A 16964-nucleotide genomic window follows, 5' to 3' on the forward strand; every position below is an offset into this window, starting at 1 on the left:
CCCACCTTCACCTTCGATGTGTTGAAATCTAATAAAGTGGATTTAGACTTTTGGCCAAGGTCGAGAAATAAAGACGTGGACACACCCAGGATTTCATAAGACATCCTTACTGACCTGTTTATGGAGTTTCCAGCTCCTCCTTCAGCCTCGTTTTTTGCTGACGATTTGATCCCGGAACAAAACGAACAAAGTAGCAGATACAACAGGGTGTAGGTTTCGACACCACATCTGGACTAAGACTGAACAGACCAGAGGTTTGGCTGCATTTTAATCTTTACCGTGATTTCAGATCTTTATCAGAGAGTGAAACAGACCTGGTGAGTTTTCTGTTTCTGTTCATTAGCGACCTTAATGTTAATGTGCATTAAAACCAGACACAGAGTAACGGAACACAGTTCAACCGGAAGTTCGTTTTCTGCAACAGATCCGCTTTCTGGACGAGGTTCAGCTCTTAGGGTTAGGGTGTCCTACCTTACCAACAAAAACATATCGTTCCCTGTTTTTTTTACTTTCACTCAACAACTAAAACATTAACTATCTTTGTTAACTCAACAATTGAATATAAATATAAAAAGATGATAGAAAACCAGAAAAGAAAAACGTTTGTTTTGGGTTGGTTGATCAAATTTTATGATTTATTGTTGTTAATAAATACATAAAACAATTTTATTTATTTATTTATTGTACAGCTGCTTGTTCCCCAGTGGCAGCTACTGATGTAAATACAATGGCACAAGGTAAATGAACTGTTCAGGTTTTCTGTAATAAAACAAATGCATGTCCTCATTTTACAAATTATTGAACTGTTGAAGGGTATTTTTATATTCATTGGGCTTCTTTTCTATAATGTATCAAGTAAGTTATGATAAGATCATGTCCATCCTTGACTCTGGATGGTAGCACTGTTAAGTAAATCTTTCACTGAATCCATTGCAGGAAAAGATCTTCTTTACAAAGATCTTGAAGAAAATGAGCCACGTCTTATCAACGATCTCAAGACAACAGAGCATGAAAATGTAATGGATAAAGTGAAAGTGAGTAATTCCACAAATATATAGATAAAAGTCTAGGTCTTGCTTTTCTTCTTATCACTATTTTAGTTTTTGAAATTGGTGAAAAGACTAAAAAATGTAGTATTTTGAAGTACAATATTCAGAAGTTCAGACATCCAGCTGTTAATTTAAAGCCCCAACATGCAACATCCTTATAAAATAAGGTTAAATAAATCAAATAAGATGTGTGTTTTATACTTTACAGGTTGAAACATTGGCGATTAAGAAGCTGCTGATAGAAACACTTAATGATCTGAGTTTCAAGAAATTCTGGTCTCTCCTTGAGCTGGAGAAAGATTTCTCACTCATCTCAAGGAGCCGACTTAAAGTGACAAACACGCGGGATGTAGTGGAGCTGATTATGGAGACGTTTGGCCAAGAGAGTGTGGAGGTGACCAAAAAGGTTTTAAAGAAGATGAACAGGACTGATCTGGTGCAGAGATTATCAGTAACAGAAGGTATGAAAAAGGAGACCAAAAATGTGAAAACAACGACTGCATCACATGGTGTCAAGTCTCAACAAATATATATATATATATATGTATATAAATAAATAAATAAATATATATATCAAAGGCTTTCAGTATGTTGGTCGTCAAATCTTAGCAGTGACAAAGCCTAGTGCTAAATCAGTTGAACCTACTAACAGATCTTTTCTACTTCCCTTCTCTTTAGAAAAACAGTGGCCTACAATGATCCAAAGAGTGAGTAATGGCTTTTTGGTCTGCCTCTAACACAGAGCAGCTTTTATTCAGTGGATAAAGACATGAAACTGTCTTCTACTTAAACTTTGGACTTGACAATATAAGCAAGTGTTTCAAATGTTTCTATGTATTAATTATCACAGTATTCTTGAAATTCCCTAAATTACACATTTTCTTCATGAACATTTTGCTTTGAATTTAACAGGTTGAAAAAATGGCATCTGATATAGAGCTGCTTTTGGAAACGCTGGCAGAGTTGAGTAATTGGGAGCTTGAAAAGCTGAACCATGAGCTCCTGAGTCCAATTCACTGTGATGATGATGATGATGGTTTCTCAGAGAACATGTTGGTGTCACATAACATGACAAACAAGGAGGACATTGTGTTTTTAATGGTGAAGGTTTTTGGCCAACAGTCTGTGATGAAGACAGAGAAGGTTTTAAAGAAGATGCGCAGAACTGATCTCATACAGAGACTGTCAGTCAGAGGTTCAGCATGGAAAAGTAAGAAATAACAAAACACAGGTTCATAACATGTGTCTTATAAAGTCATAAGCTATGTAGTTAGTTTCCTCTTTACACTACAAATGATTTGAGTTATGATGTAGCAAAAGGAGGACTTGTAATCTAGTGTGGAAATGATACTGTACTTTAGGATTAAGGGGAAATATTAACTGTACTGTATAACATTTTATACAGTATGTCTCTAGGGGAGTTTTTAATTTTGTGTTTATCTCTTTATGAAGTTTTTTCGAATAAATATTCCTTGATTTAATCTACTCATTTTTATTTCCTCTCTTTCTCCCCAGAAAAGCATTCTGTGGATGAAAACCAGTGTGAATTGATCCAAAAAGTGAGCAGTGTCATGTCTGTCTGACTGTGTGGAGTAGAGCTGTTTAAAATAATACACTATATTAGTGGTATATTTTTATATTGCAGTACCACCTATTTCAACAGTAGATCAAGATCACGTGTTATCGGTATAATATGCAAAAAGATCAATTTCCCAGTTTATAAATAATGTGTTTTCTATTTGTAATTCTCCAGGTGGCGATGATGGCGGCTGTTAAAGAAGTGCTTTTGGAAACACTGTCGTATTTGAGTAGTAAGGAGCTTATGAAATTCAGGTGGTTTGTGCAGTTCACTTGCTTTCAGAAGGGTCTTCCATTAATCCCATGGAGGCAACTGGAATGGAAAAACAGTGCAGAAATAGTGAATCTCATGATGGAAACACATGGTCAACGGTCGGTGGAGGTGACCACAGAGGTTCTCATGGACATGAACAGAACTGATCTGGTGCAGTGCCTCTCAGACACCAGCTCAGGACTCAAAAGTAAGATAACAAACAGTCTCATTCATATATATTAATACAAATATGTAAGATTATGAACCTTTTTTATTGTAGGTACAGTATAATTTGCAATTAATGCATAAAGCAATGCAACAACAAGTTACAGCCAAAATACCAGAGGCAAATTTACAAAAACTGAACACTAAAGAGTAGACACAATAAAGGTAAATCTGGTCCTATTATGCCTCTGTGTTTCAAACTAAGGTCACAGCCATAATGTTCAGTTGAATGATCAGAATTTAATATTATTATTACAGCCACAAGCTACACATTGAAATTAACAAGCAGTTATATTTTATTAAATGTTTTTCAGAATTGCCAGCTGAAACATCCAAAGAAGAAGGTAGGAGCCAACACACTCTGCATACAATAACCCATAATAAGTTCTAGATGTTTTGCAAATTTATAAAAAGTCTAAAAACTGAAATCATTTATTTTTACTCTTTTGTGGCAGCGACTACAAGTTTTAGTCTTCTTTTGTAAGTCAGGTTCTCTCAGGCTCTATCAGACTCGATAACAGTCATCTGGAAACTGCAATCTTCAGCATGTTCTATGAGGTTTCAGTCTCAGCTTTAAATGGGCTTATCAATAACATTCAGAGACTTGTCCTGAGTCCACCCAGTTTCAGGCCTCATGCATTTGTTATCTTTAAAGACTTTGGCTGCATTAATCTTTCCTTCAGTTCTGACCTGTCTCTCCCATCATACACATAATGCTGCCACCGCTATGCTTCACCGTAGAGATGGTATCATCTTTTAATAGACATTTAATGGTTAATTGTCTGCACTCCTATAGCACCTTTCTACCTTCTTTGTACTCAAAGCACTTTTACTCTGCTTCTTATTCAACCATTCACTAACAAGCACACACACTCACACACTGATGCCAGAGCTGCCATGTAGCTCACCCGACTCACCAGGGGGCAACATGGGGTTCGATGTCTGAGCCACAGCTGCCTGGTTGACCCCAGTCAAGTTATAGACGCATCTTATAAAAATAAAAGAAAAAGCCATACACTTTCAATTTGATTTTTAGGTTTAGTTAGAAATGAGTGTTTTAATCTATAAATACGTTAAAATTTAAAAAACGCAGCATATAATGCTTTTTCTATTTGCTTTCTCTTCAGAACGCTGCCCTGCACTGATCCAGAAGGTGAGTGATTTCCTATCTGTCTCATTATAAACAGCAAAGATTTTACTAAACAGATGCAGGCTAAAAACATAAAATGTCTTGAACCTGTTAACAGAAATAAAATAATAATGGAAATGTACAATAAATGCTTATGAAATACAAACTGTTAAAAATGTGGTACAGAATATTTAGTCAATCAAATGAATATTAGGAATTGTATAATCACCTTGTCTAATATGACTGATCTAATCTTACCATTACCACATTTCTTTTGAATCTACCAGGTAGAAATGATGGTGGCTGTTTTAGATCTGCTTTTGGAAACACTGGGTGATTTCAACGAAAGCAACATCAGTGACTTCAAGCGGGAAATTTACCAGTGCAGACCTTACTATGACTACAGGCTACTGACAATAACAGATGTGGAGGACACAGTGTTTTTTATGGTGGAGATGTATGGCCAACAGTCTGTGGAGATGACCAAGGATGTTTTAGAGAAGATCAAGAGGAAAGATCTTGTGAAGAGGCTGTCATGTAGCAGCTCAGCACCACGAAGTAAGAGCATGAAGACAACAGTGTCTTAAAATCTTATAACTACATCATTAAACGTAAGATGAATTATCGTTTTTCTCATTCTTCAGAAAAACATCCCATGGATGAACAGCCATCTGCATTAATCCACAAAGTGAGCAATGTCACATCTGTCTGAACATGTGGAGTAGATCTTGTATATAGTAGGATGAAGGATGAAGGGTTAAAGCAATATCAACGTTAGCAATGACAAATGATAAATTAATGCAAGCAAAGAAATCATATTTATGGTGGTGAGAAAAGTAAGTGAACTATTTTCTATTTACTATTTTCTGAACAAACTGGTCATGAAATTTCATCCGACTTTCATCAAACTCACAAATCTGAACAAACACTTTATTTCTGAACTAATAAACACAGTCATGTCTTTATTGATCAGTTTCTTCTGTTGGAAGAGCTTAGCAACTGGTTAGTGTATGGGTAAGTCAGATGGTGTAAAAGTTGTAGCTCCAGAATCAGTGTTTCGTGTGGCGCTTCACAACATTCAGGAGACAATTCGGATCTTGTTAATAATTTATGTTAATCCATCAGTGAGGATCAGATCACATTTTTATTTAATTGGGCTCCATAACTTACAAAGGAAGGAGAATGGAATTAATAATTTATTACTTCTTTCCTCAAAAAATGTACATAATATAATCCATAATGTAGTATTTTTCATGCACATAAGTACCTTATGTGAACTTGCAGTGGTACTTAAACATTTGTATCTGTGATAACATTGTTTAAATATTTGTCCTGTGAATGTTGAATGAAACTGTTTCAGGTGGCAACAATGGCCGCAGTTAAACAGCTGCTTTTGGAAATCCTGGATGATTTGGGTGAAGAGGACCTCAATAAATTCCACGAGTTCCTTCAGTGGACTGTCTTCCAGGGGGACTTCTCAGAAGCATGGTGGAGGCACAAAGGAGACAACACAAAAACAGTAACTTTGATGATGGAGATATTTGGCCAGAAGTCTGTGGAGGTGACTAAGAAGATTTGCATGGACTCAAAAACGACTGGTCTGGAAGAACTGTTGTCAGAGATCTTCTTCAGCTCAGGAAGAGGAGGTTGTACTGTATGCATTCTATTTATGAATAAAGCTGCTAATTTAAATACATCTATTATGTGGGACTCACTCCCACACATTCTCCTGCAGTGTTAACAAAACTGAACTGTATATCTAAGTATTTTGGGGGGAGATTTATCCTTTATTTAACGGTGGAGACAGACAGTTGGACTTGGACTGAACCGGCTCCAATGTTATGTTGCAGGGATTTTATATTGAACTGCTTTAGATTCTGTAGATTCCTGTAATATTGTTGCATTTTATGTCCTTTTAAAAAATCAGTACATTATTTAAGTATACTTGGATTTGTGATACGTTTATAATGGTCTAATTTTATTTTATTTCTTATTTATAGTGAAACACTGTTTGTATAACCAAGGACCTGCACTGTTTATGGGGGTGAGTATGACTCTGCACAACACAGCTGTCATCAAAAGATGCAGCTTAATTTAAGATTCAGAAAAATTAAAAAAATTAAAAACTATTGAAAACCATCTTCATTGTAAACAACAATTATGACACAAACAATACCCATTTTTTAAACTGGATGGTTTACCAAACAATTTTTTGTATAAACAGAAATATTAATATATCCACATGTCTAAACCAGCACATTTATAACATATTCTATGATTTTTTTCAGAGACCAGCGACATGTGATGTTAAAGAGATACTGTTTTATTTGAGTGACAGGGAACTCGCAACATTCAAGTGGTTGCTACAGTTCATGTACTTCCAGAAGGGTTTCCCACAAATCCCTTGTGACAAACAAGACAGACAAACCCTAATGAATCTGATGGTGGAGAGACATGACCAGCGGTGTCTGGAAGTGATCAGGGAGATTTTGAAGGACATGGACAGAGCTGATCTAGTAAAACACTTACCAGAGACCAGCTTAGAGCCCAAAGGTAAGACTGAGAGACCATAAACGCTGCCACAATATGTGATCATGTTTGTATTGACATACAAATTTCAAACTCAAACTTAACCCCAATGAGAACAAATGACAGAACTGTAGCTACAACAGAAACATAAATTAATCCAACAGAAGTAATACTAAGAGCTGAACGCAGCCTTTCTCTCCATCTCACTACTGAATTGAGTTTAGTGTCATTTTATAATAGATTCAACAAAATATTAGGGACAGTGTACAACATGGTGCAACACATGAATCCAATATAAACTCAAAAACTGATGAGTGTCCTATATAAAAGCTCAGTAAAACACAGAATATTGTATTCAATCATTTAATTGTAAAATACATCTGACAAAGCATGTTTGTCTCTTCATGGGAAATAAAATAACGACTTTACAGAGGATTTAAAAACCTGGTAAGTGATGCGTGAAATATCTGCTGTTTTCAGGTGTACTCAGGTCTCATTAGCAAAGCGGTTTGTGATAGCTAAGATTTCATAAATATTATATAAACCTAATCCTTTATATATTGTATTGGTCCAAAGCAACACCATTGAATTAAAGTTGTTGTATTTTCTGATATTTAATTAGTCATAAGTTATTTTCTATTTCTTTTGTCCTTAGGAAAACGTCATCCTAAACAGGTTCTGCAAGTGAGTAGCTTTCATTAAACAGGTTAATTTTAAGTTCAAACACTGTTACTAAATGTTTTTTTCTGACTTCTTCTGATGTTTAACCACGTCTGATGATAAAATGGGGCTATTTCAAAACCTACATTTTACAGTTGATGTTTAATTGGTGAGGAAAGTTGTACAGAATTATTTCTACAGAAATTATATAATTAGATTTTTAAAAAGTTGGGCCACTTGATATAAGTTACCTGATGTAGGTTCACCGCTAACATTGATGTCAGTGTAATTTTATTTCAGGATATTATTGGTTTCCCAATAATCCAAAGAGACAGAGTGGTTGTGGGGTACAGGGAAGACGATGTGAAGCTGATCGTGGAGAGATACAGTCACCAGAGCGAAACAGAACAAACCACAGACATTTCAGCTGAGATGATGGATTTTGTGGAAGAGCAGAAATCGTCAGTCATCACATCTGGTTCCAGAGGTAAGGGAAGGAGAATCATGTGAAAATAACTTATTTATTTTATTATGTAAATATAATAATAATAACAATAATAATAACAATAACAATAATAATAGTAATAATAATAATAAACTATTGAAATGCTGATTTTGCTGCCATTTATTGTAGTGACAGCGAACACAGCATATCACACTCAAGACAGTTCACACTTTTCAAGAATAATTTGCTTGGACAGTGGTACAGTGCTGGTATTTCAAATATTTCTGATATTTCTGTGATGCTGAATCTAATCTAATCTAATCTTCTACTAGCAAAAAGTCCTTGAAAGAATAATGGAATGATGCATCTAGTATGAGCAGTTCATCCTTTTTAATCCATCCATTCACTGAAAGTCACTTATCCAAGGTCAGTTCATGGTGGTAGTAGGTTCAGTAATTTGACCTACACATCCCTTTCACAGCAACTTTCTCCAGCTCCTCCTGAAGGATCCCAAGTCATTCCCAGGTCAGATGAGATATGTGATGTCTCCAGTGTTTTCTGGGTCTGATCTGTGGCCTTATGAGGTCACATGGAGGTAAACAGCCAGGGGCTCAACAAGGTGTCCTCTGTTCACCCTCTCCACAGGTTTGGTGTTGCCATATCTATAAGGCAGCCTCACCTGCCATCTGATCCAATTCACCATAAGGTGATGATCAGCTGACAGCTCTGCTCCTCTCCTCTCTTCACCAAAGTGTCCAAAACGTACAGCTTCGGGTCTGAAGATGATCATTGATCTGAGACAGAGGGTTGTTCTAGCACTGTGTACACTTGGGAACCATCCCACTGTGTGGTTGAACATGTTCGTTATTGCCAATAATAATTATAACACCACTGGGTTTCAGCTTGGACAGGATATTTCTGTCAAACACTCTCACATTCACTCCTTGTCTTGCGTTGAAGAGGTGTCCTCCACCTCTCGCCCAATGACACCTCATAAAAAGAAATATGGTTATGGTGATGGATGGATCACTTTAGTTTGACTTACATGACAAAGGGTTTGGTCAGATCAGTTTGCTGCACAATAAAGTGAGCTTATAAAACTGTTTACTTTTACTGTAAATACTTAAATAAGATTATTAGGCTAATCGCAACGATTAATATAGTTTAGTCTGTGGTTGTTCAGCGTTGGTTTGCTGAACAAACAAACATTACAATATTAAATCAGTTGGTTGTTCATGACTCTTCTCAAAATACCTTATCTTTCCAGAGAAACAATGGATAGGATCCACAGATCATCATTCTGCATTGCACCAGGATGTGAGTAATGTCACACTAATTTAATAGTTTGATTGATGAATCATTAAAGAACCCATAAGATGGAGAATACTGTACTGTCTATAGTTTTATCATGGACATTAAATGTTCTTGTCTGACACAGATGCCTTAACCTTCAGTGAAAAAAAAAAAATATTCACTTAATTTAGTTAGAACTTGCCCCTTAGTGACAATAGCAGAAATTAGCAGCTACTTTTGGAACTTGATTAGAGTTACCAAGAGCTTGAGAATTTCAAGCAGTATATGCATTTAACTACAAACTGACACTGAAGTAGAAAGAAATCATTATTCTTTACTATTTTAACAAGAAGTGACGACACACTATGTTTTTGTTAATGTTTAGATTTTTTCACTTCAGGACATGAACAGGACTAAAGTAACGCAGAGCTCACTGGAGTCCAGCTCAACTCTCAATGGTAAGTTTATCAATATGATCATTAGCGTTGGTTCCTGTTCTTCTTGAGTAACATATAAACTTCTTCTGTGTCTTCTCGCCAATTGTGTGCTCTTTTTATGTAGACAGCGCTACAAGTTTTGACCTTTCTGCCTGGAAAGGCATTTACATCAAACCATTTTATCTTCAGTTACTCGGATCACCTATGGGTCGCCGGATGAGGTTTTCAGAAGCCTACTATGATGTTGTTCTATATTGTAAGATGAACTCAGCTTCCCTGGCACTCCATGTGTATGTGATTCCACATCATCTTTTTATATTACAGGTATTAAATCAAATTTTTGACCAGTACATTGTACATGATTCTGACTATTTTAATTAAACGTTAAAACACAAATAGCCTGACTAACTTACTGTAACATTTACGAGTTCTAAAACGTAAAAAACGGCACAAACTGATCAAGAGTGCATACTGAGCACTGCATTTGCAGACCTTGCTCCCCAAATCAGTTAATGTTGTGTCCATTTAACCACAGGGGAGCATTTGGCACTGAACCTTTATTAATTACAAGAAATCCTCACGCTAACATTTGGCCCCACCTAACAGCACAAATCAAGAATTAACTATTTACTCTGACAAACACACCTTTGGGCCATATTTCACCTGCAGGATTTTTGAAATCTTATTAAATCATCTTCTCCTACAGGAAGTTCACAAGAGAGAATTGTCTAATGGATACGTTGAAGTCCAACTGTCACACTCGGCAATGTCCCTGAAAATCAAGGTAACATCTTTGGATAGATTAGACAGATTTGAATATAAAAATATTTCAAAAAAAAGAAAATAAGGAACTATAGAGAGAACTTGTAAAATGTTCAGCCCAACATTTTAACTCTTACTCTTTGACCTTAAATTAGTTTTAATTTGACAACACTTCACAATAAATGACAACATTTCCGTTCATATTTATATTGCTCCTTTATACAAGTTTTCACAGTTAAATGACACAGTGTCAGTTTCACCCATTTTATCTGTTATTCCTTCACAGTCATCATTTTCCAGATATGGCAGAAACTTTCATGGCTTTGAGGTGACTGTTGAAAATCCAGACGGTGTCTTCAACCTCTCACTTCAGAGGGAATCAATAACACTGTGGACGTCTGTAATTCAAAAAGGCCAGTGCACTCAAAACAATATCACACTCATTACCACAGTATTGATCAGTGGTGGAAAGTAACAAAATACATTTGCATGATATCTTATACTTTTACTCAACTACATTTCAGATAGAAACATTTGAGCTGTCATGTGTTAGTAGGACCAGTAATAAGGCCGGAGCAATCCACTCAGTTCTGGGTGTTTATTTAGGTACACAAACAAAAACTACAGCATAACCATCAATCAAACCATCCAAAAGGATAATCCAAACATAAAGCTCCAATAGATAATCCAACCAAAACCGCCGGCGTAAAACAAACAGTCCAGAATTAAACAAAAAATTAATTAAACATAGTTTGCAGACATATAGTACCTACTGTCCTGCACACAATGTCGTACTGGGTAGCGAAATAGATGCTGGATCTTGTCAATAAAACATCAGACGATCTGGCAACATGTCTGAGGAACACTGCAGGTTAAATGCACACCGCTGCACGACAGGTGTAATCAATGAATGTCAAGCTGCTGCACGAATACGACACGGCACAGAAATGGGACTTTCAAAATAAGAGTTCAGCCTGGAAAGCAGTTGGCGGATCCTCACAATACCTTTTTAGTTCATAAAGGACTCTCCAGCATATATAACAATTAGGTTTTAAGATTCAAGTTAAGTTTCTTGTGTGATGTTTGTTTTTGTGTTATGTTACATCATTTTATATGTTAATTATTCAACATTTTTTTCTAATGTCCTTTTAGGGAGAAGAATTAAAAAAAAGGATGAAAAAATAAACAGTACATCTGAAGCTTGTGAGCGTGTTCTGGTAATTTGTTTATTTTTTAAGAAGGTACTGACAAGATATCAGTACAAAAAACTTGACAAGCAGGAGGTTGTAAAGTAGGGATCCAGTAAGATTATTTTTAATATTGAAACAACATTGAAACAAGTCTGTTACACTTACACAGAGTGTAAGTGTAACAGACTTACACAGAGTCCAAATGCCAGACATTGTAGTATCGGTGTTCAGTTCAATTAAATTAACTAAATTTCCTGCATTGGCAGGAATTGTGACAGCAGACAGTTTAGAAATGGCACATAAATGTTTGCATTAACATTATTACACTGTTCTGGTCAGCCTGTAGCTGGATAAATGAAGCCAGAATAACACAACAGTATTGTGAGTCCAACCAGCTGATACTAATCAGCTGAAACCACTGCAAATTGCCTCATTTGGTAATTTATAGTTCATTCATCTTAGGTTATTTGTAACCAGATTTATTATCTTTGGCAGCAGGACCCCAGTCACTGGACTAAACTTGATCCCGATGTAAACAGAATGCAGACTGACAAGACTCCAACCTACAGGTAAAATATAACATCTTAACACTCAGAAATCATTGATTATATTATAATATAATAAGCTTTGTCTCTCGCTCCCAGGATGCACCCAAAAATATAACAAATATCAAGCAGAAGCAAAAAAGCCAATCCTAGATTAAAATAATAATAATAATCCTGTGAAAGAAGCACATGTCTCGTCACTTGCCTCATGCCCGTTACTTGTAATATATTAAACAGAGGTTTATCAGTCTGTGTTATTATCTATGTCATTCATACTCATGGAGTTTTCAACTAAGCAAGTAAATTCCCCCTAACATTTTGTCATTTTCGTGTCATTTTCAAGTTCTCAGTTAAGGAGTCCACCTCCTTTTTACTAGACTGCAAAATGTTTCCAATATTATTTGGTTGAGTCACATGCAGTTTTTTTCATTATTTTTACCATATTCTCTGTAAATATAAATAAACTACATTGTTTTAGTATTTTGTTTTTTGCTTGTTTGTTTTTCACATGGTTCAGCCTTCAGTCTGAGGCTGGAAACTTTGAATGCAGTGTCTCTAGTTTACGTTGGATCTGTAAGGACAAGGTCACCTTCAAATACCAGTTTTGTTCTTGGGAGGAACCCATGGAGAGGATGGAAAGTATGCAGTACATGCCTGCAGGTTCACTGATAGACATCACAGTCATTGCTGGGAAGTTAGATGAAGTGTACCTGCCACACTGGATCTGCATTGGTAAGTGTACATATTTATAATAAAGAAATTATAACACGTATTAACTTTGTGTTTAAAGCGTGTGTGCAGTTACATTGATGTGACTCACTTTGTGTGTGTGTGCTTGTATTTTGCAGAAGACAACCCAACAATATTAGACAAGTTCGCTGTCCTACACATAGAGGACTGTGGAGATGTTGTGGAAACAGTGTCTGGAGTCACTTCATCACACGTGAAGTTATCTGAGCCAGTTTTCTCTCCAAGAGCAGTTCTGATGAAAGTCGGCTTTCCTGTTAAAATAAACTGCAATGTGTTGTTATACTACAAACCCAACACAACGTTCCTCAAACTGCATGTCTATCTGATCCCACATGATCCTGCACTACAACAGGTTATTACATATCTTGTCATGTCATATATTAAAAGTTCGCTCCAAATCCAATATCAAATTACAATTTGTGCAGCGAGATTGTAATTATATCAGTATCAGTGTTAAAACAAAATGCAGCTCATAATCTATTTATTGTAAACCTGATCTAGTTTTATGCTTTTTTATTTTTTCCAGGCAGTGGACGAAAAGGAGTTCTCCAAAGGTTATGAAATAATCCATAAGCCACGTCCAGACAAGTATCTGAAAATGCAGGATAGTTTCAATCTTTCAGCGAAACCAGACACAGCCAGAATTCAACCAGAGGTGCTGTACAGGCAGCTTCCCCTTAAACAGGCATTGAAATATGAGTTTGCCAATCATTACATGTTACTTCTTGCACCTATGTAGTACTACTTCTTCTTCTTTCCCATTCGACTGTTCCCTTTCAGGTCGCCACAGTATGTACACGTGCATTTCTATATAATAGAGTCAATGAGTTGCATCTGGATATGTTGCTGTACGAAGATAAATGATACATCCTAGGTTTCCATGGGCATTTACACAATGGATATATTAAATTAGTAAGTATAGGGTTCCAATAACATTAGCCCAATCCATTAAGTTAGTTAAAAAAAAGATTATTTTGTAATATACCCTGAAAGTAAAGGTGCATCATAATTAAAGATTTTTATTGATCCAAAAAGACAAGTTTATATAAATACCAAGATAGTCTAGAGACAATTCTGAATATGAAGCATCACTTTTCTGGCTCTCAGGATCCCCCAGAAGACGCCTTTAAACACTGAATTAATCTAACTTAACTAGAGGTCTTTTTTATTTCTCCTTTAAACAGAAAATAACCTTAAGGTATGACAGCCAAGACCCAAATTTCTATGAGGTCTTCATTGAGAATCCAGACAAGAACTTCTGCCTCACACTCTCATCCAATTGCAGGAAAAAGGCTGAACCAGTGTGGACCTGTGAAATTCGAAAAGGTTAGTGGTTATTAAACAATATCATTTACATCATATGGAAAATGTTCTGAATTATGACTTGCTTTAGATTCTCATAGTTATGATACGTTGTGTTATGATTGCAGTACAAAAAGGTTCCAGTATCAAACATTTTGCATTTTATTCCAGATGACTATTCAAACCCAGGGCTGTTAAAAGGTAAGGTACTGCATATGAGGATTTATCCAAACTGCACTTTGGACTTCAGTCATGATAAAACATCTGTTGAAGTTCTGTTAAATAGTGACTCAACAGTAATTTCCGTTCATGTTAGCATTACGCCTCTGTTTGTAGTTGAAATGAATGTAGTTGAAATTAAAGTGTGAAATGTAGGATCTTGGGCACAAAGATCAGCTACGCTTTATAGGAATGCTTGATTTTACTTTTTCTTTTTTTTTTTTTTGGTTTTATAGCTGATATTTGATGCAGTATGCTTTGGTTGACCTAATCCTAATGTCCTAATGTTCTAAAAACAGAGATATTAATGAGCTCTAATTAATCCTTTATGTCTAAATTCAGAAACGTACTATTGCTAGATTTTTAAAACTTATAAAGTAGTCATTACATAAACATATGACATTTTTTATGACAGATACACCAGAGAAAATATTTATTTTACATTATATTATTATCACATAATATTATTATATGATGTATTATATTCTAATTATGTTCATAATCAGATAGTAAATCTCTCTTAAATGCTTATTTTATTTCTCCTCAGAGAGTGATGAACACCGCTCTTCCCTGGTTCAGAAAGTGGGTAACAATTCTTCATCACTCTGATTTTATGACGAAGTGAAGTTTCTAATTAAGAAGATAATAGTTAACATTTAAACATCATTTGTATTTGTTTGCAAACACAAATCATAATTTGAACTGTGTTGTAATTACACAGTTTTCGTGTGAGCTTTTCAGCTCTAACATCTCTTTTCTATTTGCTTTTAATTCATCAGGCAGAAACTAAGACACCAGTTAGTGAGAAACTTTTGGAAATGTTGGAACAATTAACACAGGAAGAGTTCGAAAAATTCAAATGGTACCTGTACAAGTGACATAGAGACAGGTTTCCCTTGCATCCCAATGGGTCAGCTGGAAAACAAAACCACGTTCAAACTAGTGGATCTGATGATGAACACCTACTGTGTAAAGGCTGTGGAGGTGACCAAGAAGATTTTCAAGAAAATGCAAAGGAACGACCTGGTGCAGAGTTTATCAGACTCCAGCTCAGTTTGCACTGGTGAGTTGTGTAGTTTCAAACTCAGTTGTGAATAATGGGACAAATAAAATGAAATTATAATATATTTACAACAGATATCTCTGACTTTACATGAAGATATCGCTGTCACTGTGAGATGTATCATAATTTAACATTTGGAGCTTTCTACAACACAACAGCTTTGTAATCAATGAAGCTCAAACCAAGCACAGTTAAAACCTAAATCAATTCTGTCTTAGAAAGAACACAAAGCATTTCTCTTCCATTGCTTCATTGCTTCCATTTTGTGTGTTGTGGCTTCAGGTTCAGAAGCTTGAGCATGTAACTGGTACCATGGAGGGAGGTAGGTGTCCTACAAAACTTAAACCATAATATAAAGTGAATTAAAATATAATTCTGTGATTTTTCATACGATTTTCTCCATTGTGATTGTTTGATTGATGGTGGACAAGACCAAGAAGTGTGTAATGAGTTAAAAAAGATGTTTGTTTGTTCATTTATGTGGCTTAGATGAAGATCTGGTCAGATGCTGACATAAATGCAGATAATTAATATGTAGGTAAGTATCACACTATTCTCTGTGTGAAAAGTTTTTTGTGTAGCTGTATCTGCACTGGTACTAAATTTTATATATATTTTAAAATAACATAATAAATTGTTTAAATTTGATGATGAGTTAATGTTATTGAGTTTTTTTTCCGTCTCTCTTTTGAGAAACTGGATGAACAGTGGGTCTGCGCTGATCCAGAGAGTGAGCAGAGACACATCTGCCCGACCTCCTTGATCACAACACAGCATCTTTATAGCAGTGAGGATGACTATAAGAAATCAAAATATGTTTGTCTTTATTATTCATTCATAAATCATGGACCTGAAGTTTTTAAAGTTTAAACATGGAAATAATGCTACAGCGAAAGAAATCTATATTATTTAGTTAGTTAATTATTGCTGTGGATAAATGCATTACAGTGTATGTATTTATTGATTTTTACTCTTTTTTTCGCTATTTTAAAATAAATGTGTTGTTACTTTAATGTACATCTTTCTTTAAAGCACTTTAAAATGCCTTATTGAAAGGTGATATATCTTTTGAACTTAACAGGTGTTAACTGTTTACTGTACAAATGTTTTCTGTATTTGTGGTTTTTAACTCCTCAGTGATTAATGGAGTACAATGGTGTAAATGAAAAATATAGTATTGTTGTCTATGTGTCTATATGTCAAACAATAAAAACAGCATTTAAACATGTATTTTAAAAAACCAAATCAACTTAGGTATGACCAGTAAATAAGAACAAGTTAAAAAAATAAAGAGGAATACAGGGAAATGGTGCTGATTTCATTGCATATATATATATATATATATATATATATATATATATATATATATATATAGATTCAAACATTCGTTTATATAGATTCAAACATTCGTTTATATAGATTCAAACATTCGTTTATATATATATATATATATATATAAACGAATGTTTGAATCTATTGCACTTGAGTGTGGCTGGAGTCTACCCGGAGCTACTGCAAACTCTTTTTTATGATTG

At 35.2% G+C, this 16964-nt stretch overlaps 1 protein-coding gene across 8 annotated transcripts; it reads left to right on the top strand.

The window, feature by feature from the left end:
• Window positions 1–16: 16 nt before the first annotated feature.
• On the top strand, window positions 17–16764 carry LOC113169500. 8 transcript variants are annotated; one of them, XM_026370944.1, is made up of 34 exons: window positions 17–317; window positions 690–737; window positions 937–1034; window positions 1258–1510; window positions 1728–1756; window positions 1962–2259; window positions 2565–2608; window positions 2803–3088; window positions 3420–3449; window positions 4233–4258; window positions 4522–4792; window positions 4879–4922; window positions 5595–5880; window positions 6235–6278; window positions 6523–6787; window positions 7419–7447; window positions 7724–7910; window positions 9136–9185; window positions 9547–9619; window positions 9723–9922; window positions 10305–10382; window positions 10647–10773; window positions 11513–11577; window positions 12046–12119; window positions 12613–12827; window positions 12944–13197; window positions 13372–13500; window positions 14030–14171; window positions 14319–14348; window positions 14914–14948; window positions 15146–15429; window positions 15712–15751; window positions 15919–15967; window positions 16123–16764. In XM_026370944.1, the coding sequence occupies exons 2-31, from the start codon at window positions 728–730 to the stop codon at window positions 15242–15244; spliced, it is 3771 nt and encodes a 1256-aa protein (XP_026226729.1). In that variant the 5' UTR covers window positions 17–317; window positions 690–727; the 3' UTR covers window positions 15245–15429; window positions 15712–15751; window positions 15919–15967; window positions 16123–16764. The 8 variants fall into 8 exon arrangements, with proteins under 8 accessions (XP_026226729.1, XP_026226731.1, XP_026226733.1 ...); XM_026370946.1 differs by having other exon boundaries at window positions 12049–12119; XM_026370948.1 differs by having other exon boundaries at window positions 9788–9819.
• The last annotated feature ends 200 nt before the right edge of the window (window positions 16765–16964 follow it).

The sequence above is a fragment of the Anabas testudineus genome, chromosome 16 (genome assembly GCF_900324465.2).
Source record: "Anabas testudineus chromosome 16, fAnaTes1.2, whole genome shotgun sequence".
NCBI lineage: Eukaryota > Metazoa > Chordata > Actinopteri > Anabantiformes > Anabantidae > Anabas > Anabas testudineus.

Coding starts and splice junctions, on each gene's coding strand:
- LOC113169500 (XM_026370944.1), top strand. Junction 1,511..1,727: donor GAGATTATCAGTAACAGAAG/GTATGAAAAAGG, acceptor CCTTCTCTTTAG/AAAAACAGTGGCCTACAATG. Junction 12,120..12,612: donor GACAAGACTCCAACCTACAG/GTAAAATATAAC, acceptor CACATGGTTCAG/CCTTCAGTCTGAGGCTGGAA.